The 15361-nt window shown below is 36.8% G+C and overlaps 2 protein-coding genes and 1 long non-coding RNA gene across 3 annotated transcripts; all 3 read left to right on the top strand.

Moving 5' to 3' along the window:
- Positions 1-3461: 3461 nt before the first annotated feature.
- Positions 3462-4620, top strand: LOC130463976 (uncharacterized). Its single transcript, XM_056833300.1, has one exon. It carries the CDS (start codon positions 3634-3636, stop codon positions 4213-4215), a length of 582 nt encoding a protein of 193 aa, XP_056689278.1. The 5' UTR covers positions 3462-3633; the 3' UTR covers positions 4216-4620.
- Positions 4621-7633: 3013 nt separating this feature from the next.
- Positions 7634-9201, top strand: LOC110785300 (F-box protein SKIP23-like). Its single transcript, XM_021989736.2, has one exon. The coding sequence runs from the start codon at positions 7634-7636 to the stop codon at positions 9011-9013; it is 1380 nt and encodes a 459-aa protein (XP_021845428.2). The 3' UTR covers positions 9014-9201.
- A 1866-nt stretch (positions 9202-11067) lies between these two features.
- LOC130463747 (uncharacterized) lies at positions 11068-14550 on the top strand. The gene is made up of 4 exons (XR_008923883.1): positions 11068-11410; positions 12805-12896; positions 13910-14034; positions 14312-14550. It is a non-coding gene; the product is annotated as an uncharacterized lncRNA (long non-coding RNA).
- Positions 14551-15361: the final 811 nt, after the last annotated feature.

Genomic DNA, 15361 nt, shown 5'->3' with positions numbered 1-15361 from the left:
TTGACATTAGTTTCCAATTGACGTTCAATCATGGCAAAGAAAGAACGAAAAGCTTTATAAACTTCTGTTTTTGAATGTAACAGATACACCCAAACCGCTCTAGAAAAATCATCTACCAATGTCAAAAAATAATGTGCACCGCTTGTAGAGGGAATAGAATTTCGCCCCCATAAATCACAATGAATTAATTCAAACATTCGACTAGCCTTGCTATCACTAACAGGAAAACTATCACGATGTTTCTTAGCTTGAGGACAAATTCCACCCTTTGGAAATTATACCTCCCTTTGGAAAGAATATCATGTTAACCGGCCATTGCACAAAGTAACCCTTAGCTATATCCAATTTAGTCTATCATCCGGAATCGGTACCGGAAGGTCAAGGAGGGAATGTTCAAGTGTTAGGGGAGCTTAGCTGAGATTCTTCTGTAGTCAGTTGGTCTAAACTAGTTATATAGGTTGTTAGCAAAGTTAGTTTAGTTTGGTTGTTGTATAAATAAGTTGGATATCAGATTGTAATATTCATTCAAGAATTAATCAAATACAGAAATCTCCTTCTCTCTCTCTTATTCTCTTATTCTCTTATTTTCTCCTTCTATCTTTCTACTCAAGTCTTCTTCCCCCAATCTATTTCTGAAACTGTCATCCATTGTTGGTGAGCTTGAGAGCTCCCATATATTGTTGGCCGGTGAGCTTGAGAGCTCCCATGTCATTGGTATCAGAGCCGTTCTTTCCTCAGACCATTTTCCGTTCTTGAGAAATTCTGCTTGCACACAACTTGTTCTTGAGAAATTCTGCTTGCACACAATCTGTTCGAGTAAATTCCCAGCCAAGAAGCTTTGAGTTCTTGACGTTTGTCCAATCATATTTGAACCAGAATCTTGTTCTAGCACATTGCAAAATGGGGCTTGATGATTTTTACAACAACCTTCAACCAGAAGAACCAATTATTCCACAACTTGAAGTTGCTCAACAGAAAAAGGTAATAAAATCATTCAAAAAGCTTTTGAAGAGTGAATGTTTTGATAGTTGGAATAAAGGATTTTGTGAATGGTGTGATGAACCATTACTTCCAGTACATGAGTGCAGCCATAGTGGTGATAATTGGGATTTTGTTGTGGTATATGATGAAGAAGGTGATTATGTGATTGCATTGGAGTTCAATAATAGGGATGCACCAAAGGTGTTTGATAAAATGTCAAGCAGAACTACCGTTCAAGAAGAAGTAAGTTCTGCAGTAGCCAAGAACAAGGTTCTTGATGCAGAAGAACCATTGAAATATTCAATGGTTAGTACTCAATATTCTGTGTCAATTCCTTCTCCAGAATTAGTACAAGCTGATACTTGCCTTCCTAATTCTAAGCAATTCTTTCAGCCTACACCATTATATGTTAATCAACAAGCAATCGTGGCCAAATGTGAACCAAGTTGTCTTGGAAAAGTGGCTAATGTTTCATTATGTCTTCAAACTAAAATAGGGTTGCATTACTATGATGGTCAACAAGGTGATTTGGGTCATAAGTTTAGTCATGAGGAACGGGATCAATGTATCATACTCTCTGTGGCAGTACTAATCACCATGAGGGCACAAACTAGGCTGAAACAACGTAACAAGCTGATCAACATAGATCAGATAGGCCTCTTCCTTGGCCTCCTCCTCCACATCCTCTTTAATGGCAAACTATATGTCAGCAGAAGCAATCAAAGAAAAAATATGCTAGCCTAATTAGTTTAAATGTCAGTTGTTTGGTGCATTCAGTAGAGAAAATAAGGAGGTGGGTCCAGAATTTCGATGGATTTCCTAGTTACCTTGATGACATCAATCCATCATGAGTGAGTTTCATCAGTCGGTTTTGCCGGCTCCTTACAACAAGTTCTACTGTATACTGTCATTTTGATGCAAACTTGAGGACAAGTCTCTCATAAGGAGGGAGGAATGTTAGGGGAGCTTAGCTGAGATTCTTCTGTAGTCAGTTAGTCTAAACTAGTTATATAGGTTGTTAGCAAAGTTAGTTTAGTTTGGTTGTTGTATAAATAAGTTGGATATCAAATTGTAATATTCATTCAAGAATTAATCAAATACAGAAATCTCCTTCTCTCTCTCTTATTCTCTTATTCTCTCCTTCTATCTTTCTACTCAAGTCTTCTTCCCCCAATCTATTTCTGAAACTGTCAGCCATTGTTGGTGAGCTTGAGAGCTCCCATATCATCAAGTTAAGGATTGTTCATGTTGAACCTACAATTTTCGGGCTTCATATTAAGGTTGTGAATAACTCTACGGTAGCACGAGTGTGTTGTTCCATCTGCCACAACCACGTTCTAAGTTCTCGTTGTACTAATGAACACTACAAGAAATTGTACTATTAACGACGGGAAATCCCGTCGCGAAAGGCCAATAATCATTGATTAACGACGGGATTTCCTGTCGCTAACCCGTCATAAAAGGGTGCCGTCGTTAATAGAAATCCCGTCGTAAATCCATCGTAAACCCGTCGTAAAAGACATTTGCGACGGTTATTCCCGTCATTGTTTGGTTGTTTGCCCCGTCGCAAAAGGCTTTTGCGACGGGATTTTTGACCCGTCGTAATTAGGTTGTCGTTAAAGATACAAATTCTTGTAGTGGAAATTTAGTCGGGACTTACGTTAGCAAGTTAGAGTGACTCAGCAGTAGTGAAAACATTAAAGCTGGATGTGTATAGAGGGTAACTAAAAGAAAAGAACAGGTGCAGATAATCTTACTTTTTTAACCATCACACAATAAATTGTCGTAAATCGGCCTTTTTAAAAAGTTTGTATATGGAGATAGTCCTTCATTTTACAAAAACATATTGCCCCAAAAGACACGTGCAAGATCAGCTCATGCCAAAGAGTGAGAGAAAACAATCACTGAGAAGATACGGTTATCCACTAAACAATTTCACTTTATTAATTGGCAGTGGCGGAGCGAGGAATTTTTTTTTGGGGTGTCGGCTGTGTCGGGTGATCCTCCGCAACACACAATATATTAATAAAAAAAATATATCGTCCTAAAATTAATCAATATTCATATTACAATCGTACAAAATTATTACAATTATTCTCTACGATTTTCATGTGTGGTGAAAACTGAAAATAATAACTTAATTTTAGTTAAATTCAAAACTCTAAGAGACCAGTTGTTTCTAAAGAATGCTCTCTTAAGATAATCCCCTATAGTAATTCAAAATCCTAAGAGAACGGTTTTATCTAACGACTGTTCTCTTAGGATTATCTCTATAGTATACTGATCTCTTACGTGTGAAGCTGGTGTAAACCTAAGAGATCGGTTCATATTGATACCAGGTCTCTTAGATCTCAGCTATAAGTTTTTTTTTCCCAGTTTTTTTTGGGGGATCGGTGGACCCCCCATGCACCTACCTAACCCCGCCACTATTAATTGGAGTAACTTTTAACAATCATACGAACCGACATTAAATCAAGAAAATACAGTTATCCTTCAAGAAGGTTGGTTAAATAATTAAAAACAAAAATTTATATTAGATTAATTTTATCATTTAATAGTGGAATCTCCAGAAAAATAAATAAAAATACTCGAACTCCTACGTCCTAACAAGAAAATATATCTGCGAATTTAGTAGCCTAGCTGTGTACGTTGATGGAGAAAGCTGTAATGGGGGATAACTTCTCGCGCCCAACCGTCCTAAAGACCATGGTGATTGAGCCACCGTATCCCTGGGCGACAGACCAGAGAGCAAGGGTCCATTCTTTGACACAATTGAAAGGGATTAGAGTCGTCTCTGGCAAAGCTAAATGCTCGGATCACGGCCACTTCACGGTGTCCTATAATGTTAAAGAAAAGTTTCGCGAAATAACGGAGTTCATTCGAAACGGGAAAGAAGGATGGAACGGATGGGCCCCGCAGCCATGGACAATTCCAAAGCCTCCGGTGTGTAACCGTAAGCATTGCCGCGGTTACTGCACGGTGATAATATCGGAGAAGAAGAGGGCAATAGATTGGCTTTTCTTGGTTTTGGGACAGCACGTTGGGTTATGTAGTCCGGCACAACTTCGATATTTTTGCAAACATAATCACCTCCCTTATAATGGCAGCAGATTGGAAGGACTGTATAAGGTATATTTGACGTTATGTAAACAGCTTCATCCTCAAGAAACACTATTTGACATTGATCCAATTTTTCTTGCTTCACCCTCCTCGTCTTCTGAAAGCAAAACATGACCGGTAATAAACCCTAGAAAAATGGGGAACTTTGAGTTTCTAAATTCTAACACTACGTACTACTGTAGATTGGATTGGGTAGAAAGTTTTTTGTCTCTTTCTTGAATTTATTTTTGTCACATCCAAATAGTTTTGGAATTCATTTCTGATTTCTTTTTCATGATGCTCATGTATAAATTGGATTGTTACAGTTTAGGAGTTTTGGTCCTATTTACGACAATTCATACTTTTCTCAGAATAGTTTTTTACGTTTAATTTTTAGGTCACCTGCTTAAATTGTATTTTTGTTTCTTTTTTGTAGTCAGTCAAATAGTTTTTTGACAAGGGTTTTTTGTATGGCAATTAATTGATTGAAATCGACTAATAGGGTATGCCTGCATGAGTGTATTGAAATCGAAGGTAGGATACTATTCTTTATACAACGTCCTCCCCCATTTTTTTTAACATTGATAAATAAAACATTGGTTTATAAAATTTGCTATCCTAATTCAGGACATATGCAATAAGCTTAACTTTTTAGAACATGGTCTGAATAGAGGATTTCAACTTGTCTAAATTTTTAGAACATAGGCCTTAAGGGGAACAGTATGAGTTTATTCTAAATATCATCTTCTAAACTTTTGATATATATATATATATATATATATATATATATATATATATATATATATATATATATATATATATATATATATATATAACAAAGGTGAATTGACCTTTGGTGTTTAGAACATGAACAATGTTTAGAACGTGTGACAAAATAGAACAGCATTCTTAACATTTAGAACATGATATAAAAAAAGGCGTAGAACATGTTTAAAGTTATTAAAACATGTGCCATAAAATGAATAATATGAGTGTATTCTAAATATTGTCTTCTAAACTTAATGTTTCCTACAATAATTGTTTTTTTTTAAGTAATAGGATACTATTCTTCGTACTTTTTCCTTTCACTACAAAATAATCATTTTATTATAGACGTGTAATTCCGTCTCTAAATAGTCCAAATTCGTCTCCATCAAAATCTTAACTAAAACAACGGAAATCATAACTAAAACTCGGAAAATTTTAGCTAAAACTTTCAAAATCTTAACTACAACTTAGAAATGTGCAACTAATTAAACTCAAAAAAACTTAACTAAAACTTAGGAAATCATAATTAAAACCCATAAAATCTTAACTAAAGCCCTGAAATTCTTTGTCTGAAACACATAAATACGTGACTAAAACTAAAAAAATCTTAACTAAAACCAAGAAAATCGTTACTAAAATTAAAAAAATCTTAACTAAAACTCAGAAAATCTTAACTAAAACTGAAAAAAATCTAGAAGTAAAAAACACTCGACTAAAAAAAATTATTTTTAAACTAAAACGAATTCAATCATAACTAAAACGAAATAATTTTTAATTAAAATAAAATTATTCTTAATTTAAACTAAATAAATTTTAACTAATTAGTTTCAATACTTAACTAATTGGTTAATTACATTTCTTAACTAATTAGTTCCAATGACTAACTTGTTGAGTTTTAGGCTTAACTAATTGAATTTCAGGTATAACAAATACTCTCTTTATATTTGTTAACTTATTAGTTCCATTGATTAACTACTTGGTTATGGTGCTAAACATTAACTAGAAATTATGAAACCATAACTAAATCTCAAAAAATCATAATTTATCCTCAGAAATATATTTTTAACTAAAAAAAACTACTCTTAACTAAAACATAAAAACTTTTAACTAAAACAAATGTAACTTTAACTAAAACAAAAGAGGACTTTATTGAAAAAAGTGTAACTAAAGCATTTTATTTTCATATCCAATAAGCCAAAAATATAACTAATAAAGTATAATTATTTACTAAAACCAATTTAATCATTACTAAAAGAAATAAAACAAAATTGAATTACATTTACAATACGGATCGAAAATTATATTAGAAGTGAGTAAAAAATGGATTGGAGCTGCCACCATCGACTGCCGGCCGCAACTGCGTTCTTCCTTCGCTTGCATCCACCGCTACCAACGCAGCCATGGGCCACCACTGTTCCTTCTAGTGGAGCACGATCTCCTTCTCTGTTTTCTTGTGCAAACATATGACATACAGCGACAAACACACACAATACAAAAACGATAACATCAATCTCCTTCAACCGGAATTTCTGGTTGTCCGACAAAGAGAAGGTGGTGGTGTCGGCGGTTGAGGATGATTTAATTATGGTTTGTGCAGCACGGTGGAGGTGAATCACCGATCATATCTTTTGATTTGAAAAGCAGGTAATAGATGATCATCACTTCGATCGCCGCCTATGTTCCTTCGTGTCTCCTCAACGATCTCGCCGGAGACGTTAGAAATCCAACAGTCAACCAAAAAAATTAAAATCGACAAATTAATCAAAAACCAAAAAGAACTGAAGAAGAATGGAGAAGTGAGATGTAAGATTTGCCACATTTCTTGCGATGACGAGAACAAGGCATGACAACGGCGGCGGTGATGAAACATTACGATGCGATGAAGCATGTGACGAACGATAATAGCATCTTTGATTTCACATTGCAGCTAGCCACGGCCATAGCTACCAGAGTACCAGGCCACCAGCACAACCACCACAAGATTTGTTCTTCGCACGTTGTCCAGCACAGAAGCAGGAGCTACAACAAAGCACCGACGTCTTCTCACCAACAACAACGCATAACAGACAACAATTTATGGTGCCGCCACCACTGCAAGTCCAACACAACCAGCACCGCACCAAAACCTAATCGAAAACAAAAACAAAATCGCGAAGAAATGGACGAATCAACAAAACAAAGAGAAATAAGAAAGCGCTTACAGAAATTTGGCAAAAATTGAAGAAGATTGGGCGACGGAATGGTTTCTCTCTCCTCAAATGGAAACCTCTTTCTCTCTGTTCAAGTGAACAGTGAATTCCAAAATGAGGAAAATGACCTGAAATATACCCGACCCGTGACACAACCCACAGACTACTTACGACCCGCGAAAAAAAATTGACCTGCGATACAATCTTGGTGGATAGTGGTCTTTCTTATTAGACCGTCTTTTCTAAAAGTTTATAAAAAATTAAAAAAAATAATCAACAGCCTTATTTTAATTTAGAGTTCAAACCTAATAAAATTCATATAAAATCCTCTACCAAACAATTTGTGTACCAGATTTATTTTTATTTAGAGTTTCAAATCTAATCAAATTCATTTAAAATCCTCTATGAGACAATTTGTGTACCAAATCTATGTTAATTTAGAGTTCCAAACCTAATGAAATGCATATAAAATATATCCTCGCCGAATACGCATTGAATTCCCTAACGCCTGACGGTAAATTCCGGATAATTTTGGTTATTTGTATATATATATATATGAGTAGCAGAAATCACAGTCGATCTTAAAAATAAAAAAGATGGGTTTCCCTAAGAGAAAGAGGGAGGAGGAACAACATAGAGATTGGAAAAATCTTCCTAGAGATATCTTGTTCGAGATTTACCAACGCATTGACGGTTGTTTGAAGCTTCGAAGGCTTCGTTCCGTTTGCAGTTGTTGGCGCTCTTCTCTATTACCTCTAACATCATCATCAACTAGTCTTAAATTCCCTCTTAAACTTCCACCCCCCTCTTTCTTAAAACCAGAATCAAAATTAATCGAGTACAATGAAGCATATCTTTCACAAAGTGATCTTTTCATATTCCCATCTCCACCGGGACACAAAGGTGGATGTGGTTGGATTGTCAGGGTAGAACAACTGGTTGAATCGAATAGATGGCACCTCCAAAACCCTTATACTACGACACCTGCATCATTCGAGCACCCTAGATTGTTTAAAGGATCCTTTGATATATTTGAGTGTAATATCAAGGAAATCACTAGGTGTTATTCACTCGAATATAGCACACGTCATCACAGCGGCAATAGGCCAAAAGAAGCTAAAGCCGTCGTATACCGGAATAATAATAATAATAATGATGATGATTTTACCGTTTTGGTGTTGTTTAAGGTCGAAGGAAAGTTGGGTTTGTGGAGGCCAGGAGAGACTTGTTGGAGTGTTATAACAGATCCCTTAATCAAGAATAACTTTTTCTGTGATATTATCACTTTTTCGGGTAAATTTTATGCAACAACAAAACTGGCAGCGAGGTTAATAATGATTGATCCAACAACTTACGAGGTAAGTGATTTGATGAGAGAAAACCAGTTAGAGTTGAAACATGATTTCCCAGTTCCGGCTTTAGTCGAATCAAATGGACGGTTGTATCTTGTTAATACAAAATCTAAGAATTATATATTGGAGGCTGGAAGCTGGAAGGTTGTTAAGAACCTAGATGATTGTGTGTTTTTCACTACCAACTATGTCAACTTCTCGGTCACCGCGGAAGATTTGGGGTGGTCCAAAGGTAACTATGTGCTTTTACCTTTTTTTAACTACTACGGTATATGCGCTCTTCGCTTCCTTACTGTAGATGTAGATGAAGATGAAGATGAAGATGAAGATGAAGATGTAGATTTAATACAAGAATTAATAGATGGCAAGGTGGAACTGGGTATTGACACTTGGCCCTGGGCACAATATTCTGAAAATTGCTTGTCATTTTACAGTTTACAAGATTCTGATTTTAGTAGGAAACAGCTTCATCGATTCACCAACCTTTTTTGGCCTCCGCCTCATTGGCTTCTGCAACTGCATTTTAAATATTCTCCACATTCCACCTCTGTGTCTTCTGTAAACACTGCTTCTGTCAAAACCATACTTCAGCAATTCTGCTATTTCTTTAGTTTTTTTTTTTGACAGGGCTATTTCTTTAGTTAGTAGTACTTCTTCTGCTTCCAAATAGTTGCAACACTTTATATTTTTTCCTATTCACATAATCTACTTTTTTTTTTTTTTTAATGATATGTACTTAATGAGAAACATATTCATTGGAATCTTGTTAGATTCGTATTAAAATCAATATTTTATAATTTTAATTAAATATATTAATTATTTAAGATATGCATTGTGTTAGAATCCAACCTTCCTTGCATTGTACTTTTCTTAATTTCCCTTGTATTGATCTTATCTAAACTTTCTAGGACTTTTCTTTGAAGTTTCTAGGCTTTAGATAAGATTATTATGTTACTGTCATTCCAGTGTTCACTGGGTTCTTTTAGCTAATTCAAAATAAACCTCTATGAGGGGTATGACTCAGTACCTCTCACCAGAAGTTGCCTTTGCTTAATCACTTGCGTTGTTGTGTGCCTTTATTGATATTGCGCTGTCGCTCGTTTTTAAGCTTACTTGCCTCAACAAAGTCCCTCAAACAGATACACTCGCGTCGTCGGTCCCACTTGTGACTGCTGTGCGCACACAAGTGCCCGATCGGCGTCCACGTCCCTTCTTGTCGTCAAAAGACAAGAGCGTTCATTCTCAGAAACCTTGGTTGCTCGTGCTTCACGAGCCCCGTTGAACTCGTTCCGCACAAGGCTTGCGTCCCTACCGCCCTCTAGGTAGGAGCGCGCCGCACGGCCCGGTGCCCAAAACATTCGGACCGTGACAGTTGGTATCAGAGCCAAGGCTCAAATCTAGACCCGAGAGACCCGAGGGAGCACCTCAAGATGGAAGCAATACTAGAGAGACTAGCCTGGCTGGAGGGCAAGTCTGAATCATGGACCCAGACCGAAGAGATCGTCATCAAGCAGGATAAGCGGATAGACGATCTTGAGGCCGACGTCGAAGAACTGAAAATTGAAAGAGACTCATTGCGCGAGCATCTCAACTATCTACAAGGGATGGTGGATGACTCGCAGGACAAGTGCGCTACTCTGATGCGTGCTAACAGAGACACTAGTGGGGGCGGTACAAGCCGAATCAAGCCACCCAAGCCTCGTACCTTCTGTGGTGCGAGGGACTCCAAAGAGGTCGACAACTTCATCTTCGACATGGAGCAATACTTCAGGATATGCCAACTGAAGGACAATCTGATGGTGGACACTGCAACAATGTATTTGGCGGATGATGCTAAACTCTGGTGGCGGTGTAAATACGCCGACATCCAAGCCAAGAAGGTGGTGATTGATACATGGGAAGAGTTCAAGGCAGAGCTCATATCCCAATTTTACCCTGAAAACACAGAATTCATTGCTCGGACGAAGCTAACAACCTTGCAACATAAGGGATCCATCCGAGAGTACGTGAAGGAGTACTCCGCGTGCATGCTCGACATTAAAGACATGACCGAGAAGGATCGGTTATTCAACTTCGTCAAGGGATTGAAGGAGTGGGCTCAGCGTGAAATCTGGCGCTCAAAAGTTGACACCTTATCAGGGGCCATTGCGGCAGCAGAAAGGTTGATGGATTACTCGTCCGATAGAGCACCCGCTCAGAAGAAGGGGAACAACAACTCTGCAGCGAGCACTCCTAAGATTTCTGGGAATGGCTCCCAAGCTAGTTCCAACAGTGTGGGGAACAAGTACCGAGGTGGGGGAGAAGAATCACGGAGGAGTGGCGGTCCCTCCTCTTCCAATAAAGGGGGAGCTCAGTCCGGATCTTCGTCGTGGAACAAAACCCTCACTTGCATATTGTGTCGTGGACCACACAAATGGTTTGAATGCAAGCACAAAGGAGAAATTGACAGTTTCACTACTACAAAATGAGTTAAATGTCGACGCCATGGGCTCGACGCTAGGGGTAAGGCGTTGGTGAAATTCGTGGTCCGCGAGTTTTCTCGACGCGTACTGGCGTCTTCTATTATTCTCGTCTGCAAAAGGTGTCCACCAAGCACATGCTCGGCACGTGGTAACTAGTCGTGTGCTTCAAAAACAATTTTGGTAAAAACATCCACCTTTCCCAATACTCCGTATAATTCTCTCATAACTGAACCCTAGCCTCCCAATACTCAAACTCTATCTCACTCATCCATGCTCTTACAAAATCTCACAGATCCATGAACTAGTGTCATCGAAAGATCAAGGCTTTTAGGTTCGATTTGCGGTTTTCCTATGCTTGACGCGGTATTTCAATCTGAAAAGAGGTGAATTGATCTGTCCAGATTCCAGAAGCTGGTGGAATTTCCCAAAACAACCCGAATTGTCCATCGACTCAACAACCCGAATTGTCCATCGAATTGTTCATTGACTGTTCCTTTTTATGGTGAATTATTTTTGTTGGCTAGAGATGCGTTGAGTTTGAGGGCGATAACATTCCTGGGTTAGCATTTTCTCTCTCTATATTTCTTGCTTAATATTGCGTATTTGTTGCTTCTAACAAATCTGATTGTTTTTCTTTCGAATTTTTAGTTTTCTTCTAATTTGATTAATTGGGTTTATATTTAACAATTAGGTTTGGTTTATTTGTTGCAAATTGCTGTGAATATGGCATCAAATGAGCATTTCCATTCAAAATTTTGCTTAATTTCATGGTTGATTGTGCGGGGTTTTTGTACTTTTTCTGTTTAGGTCTCGGTTTTTAACTTTTTATGTTGCTAATATGCATGATCACATTGGTTTTCCCTTTTTTCTTTGGTAGTTTAACGTATGATCGCTGACATTGCCCCTTTGGTATTTAATTGGGAGTTTGATTGGTTTCTCATCAGCAGAGTTGTTTATTGTTTGAAGAGAATTCAAAATTTTAAATTTCTGAACAATGGACTACTTTTACTTTTGGAGGATCAAAATTGGACTATTGAGGTACAAGAAGAGAATTAAGTAATTAAAAGAAGGAGTAATAGGAGATATACTATGATAGGTAAACAAAAGGGATAAGATGAACCGTTAGTCCAGCTAACTTATGCGCTTTCAGCTCTAGATTCGGGGGCGATTTCGAAGTTGTAGAGAACCCACCCCTAGGTCGCCTACCAGGTTGTATACTTACTTGTACTTGGAGTTTTGAAATCTCCTTTACATGAACAAATTCCTTGAAGGGTAGTGACTTGTGACCTTAGTGTCAAAGTTCAATCATGATGAATAAGGATGCAATGACAAGGGCCGTTTTGTTCTTTTGCAAGAGCAGTGTAAGATATTGTAAACTCCTTAGTCCTTATAGTACCACCAATATTAGGTAATTCGCTTTTATTTGATATTTCTTCTTCTTAAGAAAGACTTGTACTCCGTATATCAGAAAGTGGCATTATTCCAAAGTCATGTTTAGGAGATATCCTTAAAAAGCATTTCTTGCTAGCAAAATATAATTAGTAGATTGTTGTTTGAGTTTATATGTGGATTTTCCTTGAAAGACTTTGTGTTATTATGTTATTCTTAGCCTTGTAAGAAGATTTTAGGTTAATACTTCTATTTTAGGATCTCAGTCATATTAGTAACCAAACCATTAATACAGTAGAGTGATAGCTTGATCACGGGTTGTATTTACAATCGTCCTGTTCTCCAGAACTAGTGTTTTGAGCTTTTAGTTCCACTTGCAAAGATGTTTTTTTTTCAAAAAAATTATGGATAGATGCTATGCGGTAGTACTATGTACCATATATATTTTTTTGCATTTTAAGCGACTGTTTAACTTAGACTTTTGCAAACAATCATGTAATACAATCAAGTACCTAAGGGTATCCGGTAGAGCTGAACACGAGGCACTCATTTTCATGTTTGCAGGTTCTGGATAATTCTATTGTTGTAGTTCATAGTTCCGATCATTCAAGTTTCTGCTTTGAAATGGAGTTGGCAGCTTATGTTCTGTTACTTTGGTAAGATTTTGATATTTGAACCAGGTCAGGCTCTATTGTTCTCAAGATATGTGGATCGATTGTATGTTTCAAGTTTATTGCTCTAGCAAGTAGCCAGAACTTAACTGGGGAAAGACTGTAAATCTGGTATGAGAGCTGTGTTTCATGAGAACTGAAGGGTATAATTGTTTGATAAGACCACATATTTACCCAAAACTGATTTAAGGTTGGTCTAGAGAAATTGTTCAATTAAGAGTTTAGCAATCACTGCCACATTTTTGTGAAAAATTAGGCTTCAAAATTGAATCTCCAAGGCTGTTCTTATAAACTGATCGGAACTTCCTTTGATGGAGCTTCTGTAATATATTCTTCTGTTTTTCTGAAATTTCATATATGTGTCTGTTTATTTCTCCTGATCAGTTTTATGGGGGTTCTATTAACTATTGTACTTGATTAACCTCCGAAAACAAAGCAATCTAATATTTTGAGACCATTTTCAAACCTGAGATGTCGTCTTGGCATTTATTGTTTCATGGTCGTTTAGATTTCTATGACGGTTGATTTTGATTTCTTACTCATACTAAGAACATTAACTAGTTAAGAACCTTTCCGTCATATTAAGAACATAAGATAGAATATCCTAAAAGTAGCAGCATATTTTAGGTAGTTAAATGCATGATTTTGATTTTAACTACTTAACTAGTTAAGAACCTTTCTGTCATATTAAGAAAATAAGATAGAATATTCTAAAAGTAGCAGCATATTTTAGGTAGTTAAATGCATGTTTAAGAAGAGTTTAGTGGCAGCTTCAAGTCATCCTGGGTACCTCCACTCTCAGTCAGCAGGCTGATCTAAAATTTTATTTGGTATCGTTTCTCTCTTTCATGTCTTTATACTAGGTAATTTGCTTCTTGTATTTTTGGTGATAACTCTGTGATAATATAGTTTTTAATTATATAGCTTGACCATGATACTTGGGGAGATTAACATTTATATATGTCAAATGCATCTGCTTGTTGCATTATTTTTTGCAGAAACATGTAGTGATGTTCCCTTGGAATGAATGCATTGAAATTTCGAGTAGCATAAATGAATAACCAAGTCAAGACCTCTGTTTGCATTTGGATCTTGCACAGTTTATTTTTATCTATCGCTGCGGGTATGTTGCATTATAAGTTTTATGTCCTGTCTCTTTAATTTTATATTCCACTACTTTTCAATGTGATTGTACTCTGGTTTCCACTTTGCGTTCTATCATGTGCAATGCTGTTTTAGTTTTATTATGGTACTATGCTTTATTAGAAATTTGTTTGAGTTGTAGTTTGTACAACATATTTAATGAAATCATACACTGCTAGCTTAAAAGTCTATTTTCCTCTTTTTTAACCTCTTGTTTGTTTTTATCCGTACTAATTACCTTCCTATTTCTATTGAAGGTAATGGAGCTCACAGGAGAACAAAAGGCATTTGAACTTCAAATTAGTGACTATCATCATCTAAGTAGATTGTAATATTTAATTGCCTCAACTGTTAAGAAGTTGTATTAGCTTTTTAGAAATATAATGTATATGGTTGATATGGAGAAAGTCTACACTTAATAGTTTTTCTTTTATGACTTACTCTACTGTACAATTAATATTAATTGAAGTAATACAATATGGATTTTGTTTAGTAACAGGTAGGTACTAGATTTCAAGTACTTGAGTTAATTTTAATGTTGATTGAAGACTAGTTATTCAAAAGGTTTCATTGATATTGTTGCTTTAATTTTAGTTTTATAATCATGATGAATAGTGTAGGTTTATGCATATTTGTGCATGTAAATATAGGTGGGAGAAAAGCTTATACAAACAAATTTGGATTGCTTTTTGATGTTATATTGTGCTCATTAGATTGAAATTTCCCGCCAAGTTCTTTAAGTCGACTTCCAAAAGCGTCGAGAAAATAAAATAGAATAAATTTGAGCATGGCGGCGTACTGAGTATATTCCACACGGTAGGAAAATATCGACGCCAAGAGGCGTCGAGAATCTCGACGGCAGGTAAAATCTCGCGTCGGGTAAAAGCGTCGAAAGTTTGGACGCCAAAGAGCGTCGAGGAATCTCGACTCACTTTTTGACGACGCTTTTTAAAAGCGTCGAGGCCGATTTTCTCGACGCTTTTTGGCGTCGAAAAAAGGCTGAAAAAGCGTCTCCAAACCACGCGTTTTGTAGTAGTGTTTGCAGAAGAAGTTGTCCGCCATGACCACTTCAGAGTCGACTCCACAGGATGATAGAGAAGAGTCGGAGTATGATGAAGAGGAGCCATCAAAGCTGGGGCCGTCCACATGATGTATGCCATGGGAAAAGAATCTCAAGGAGAAAAACCCCACAGTACTGAATTGATGTATGTAGAAGTCCAGGTGAATGGGAAGAGAGCCCGAGCTATGGTAGATACAGGTGCCACTCACAACTTCGTTACTGAAAGCGAAGCAAAAAGACTCGGGTT

The sequence above is a fragment of the Spinacia oleracea genome, chromosome 6 (genome assembly GCF_020520425.1).
Source record: "Spinacia oleracea cultivar Varoflay chromosome 6, BTI_SOV_V1, whole genome shotgun sequence".
NCBI classification, from domain to species: domain Eukaryota; kingdom Viridiplantae; phylum Streptophyta; class Magnoliopsida; order Caryophyllales; family Amaranthaceae; genus Spinacia; species Spinacia oleracea.
Note: the sequence above shows the minus strand (reverse complement) of the source record. Positions and strands in the feature narration are given on the sequence as shown.

Excerpts from the sequence above, each read along its gene's own strand:
- LOC130463976 (XM_056833300.1), top strand. The coding sequence starts at position 3,634 with ATGGAGAAAGCTGTAATGGGGGATAACTTCTCGCGCCCAACCGTCCTA.
- LOC110785300 (XM_021989736.2), top strand. The coding sequence starts at position 7,634 with ATGGGTTTCCCTAAGAGAAAGAGGGAGGAGGAACAACATAGAGATTGG.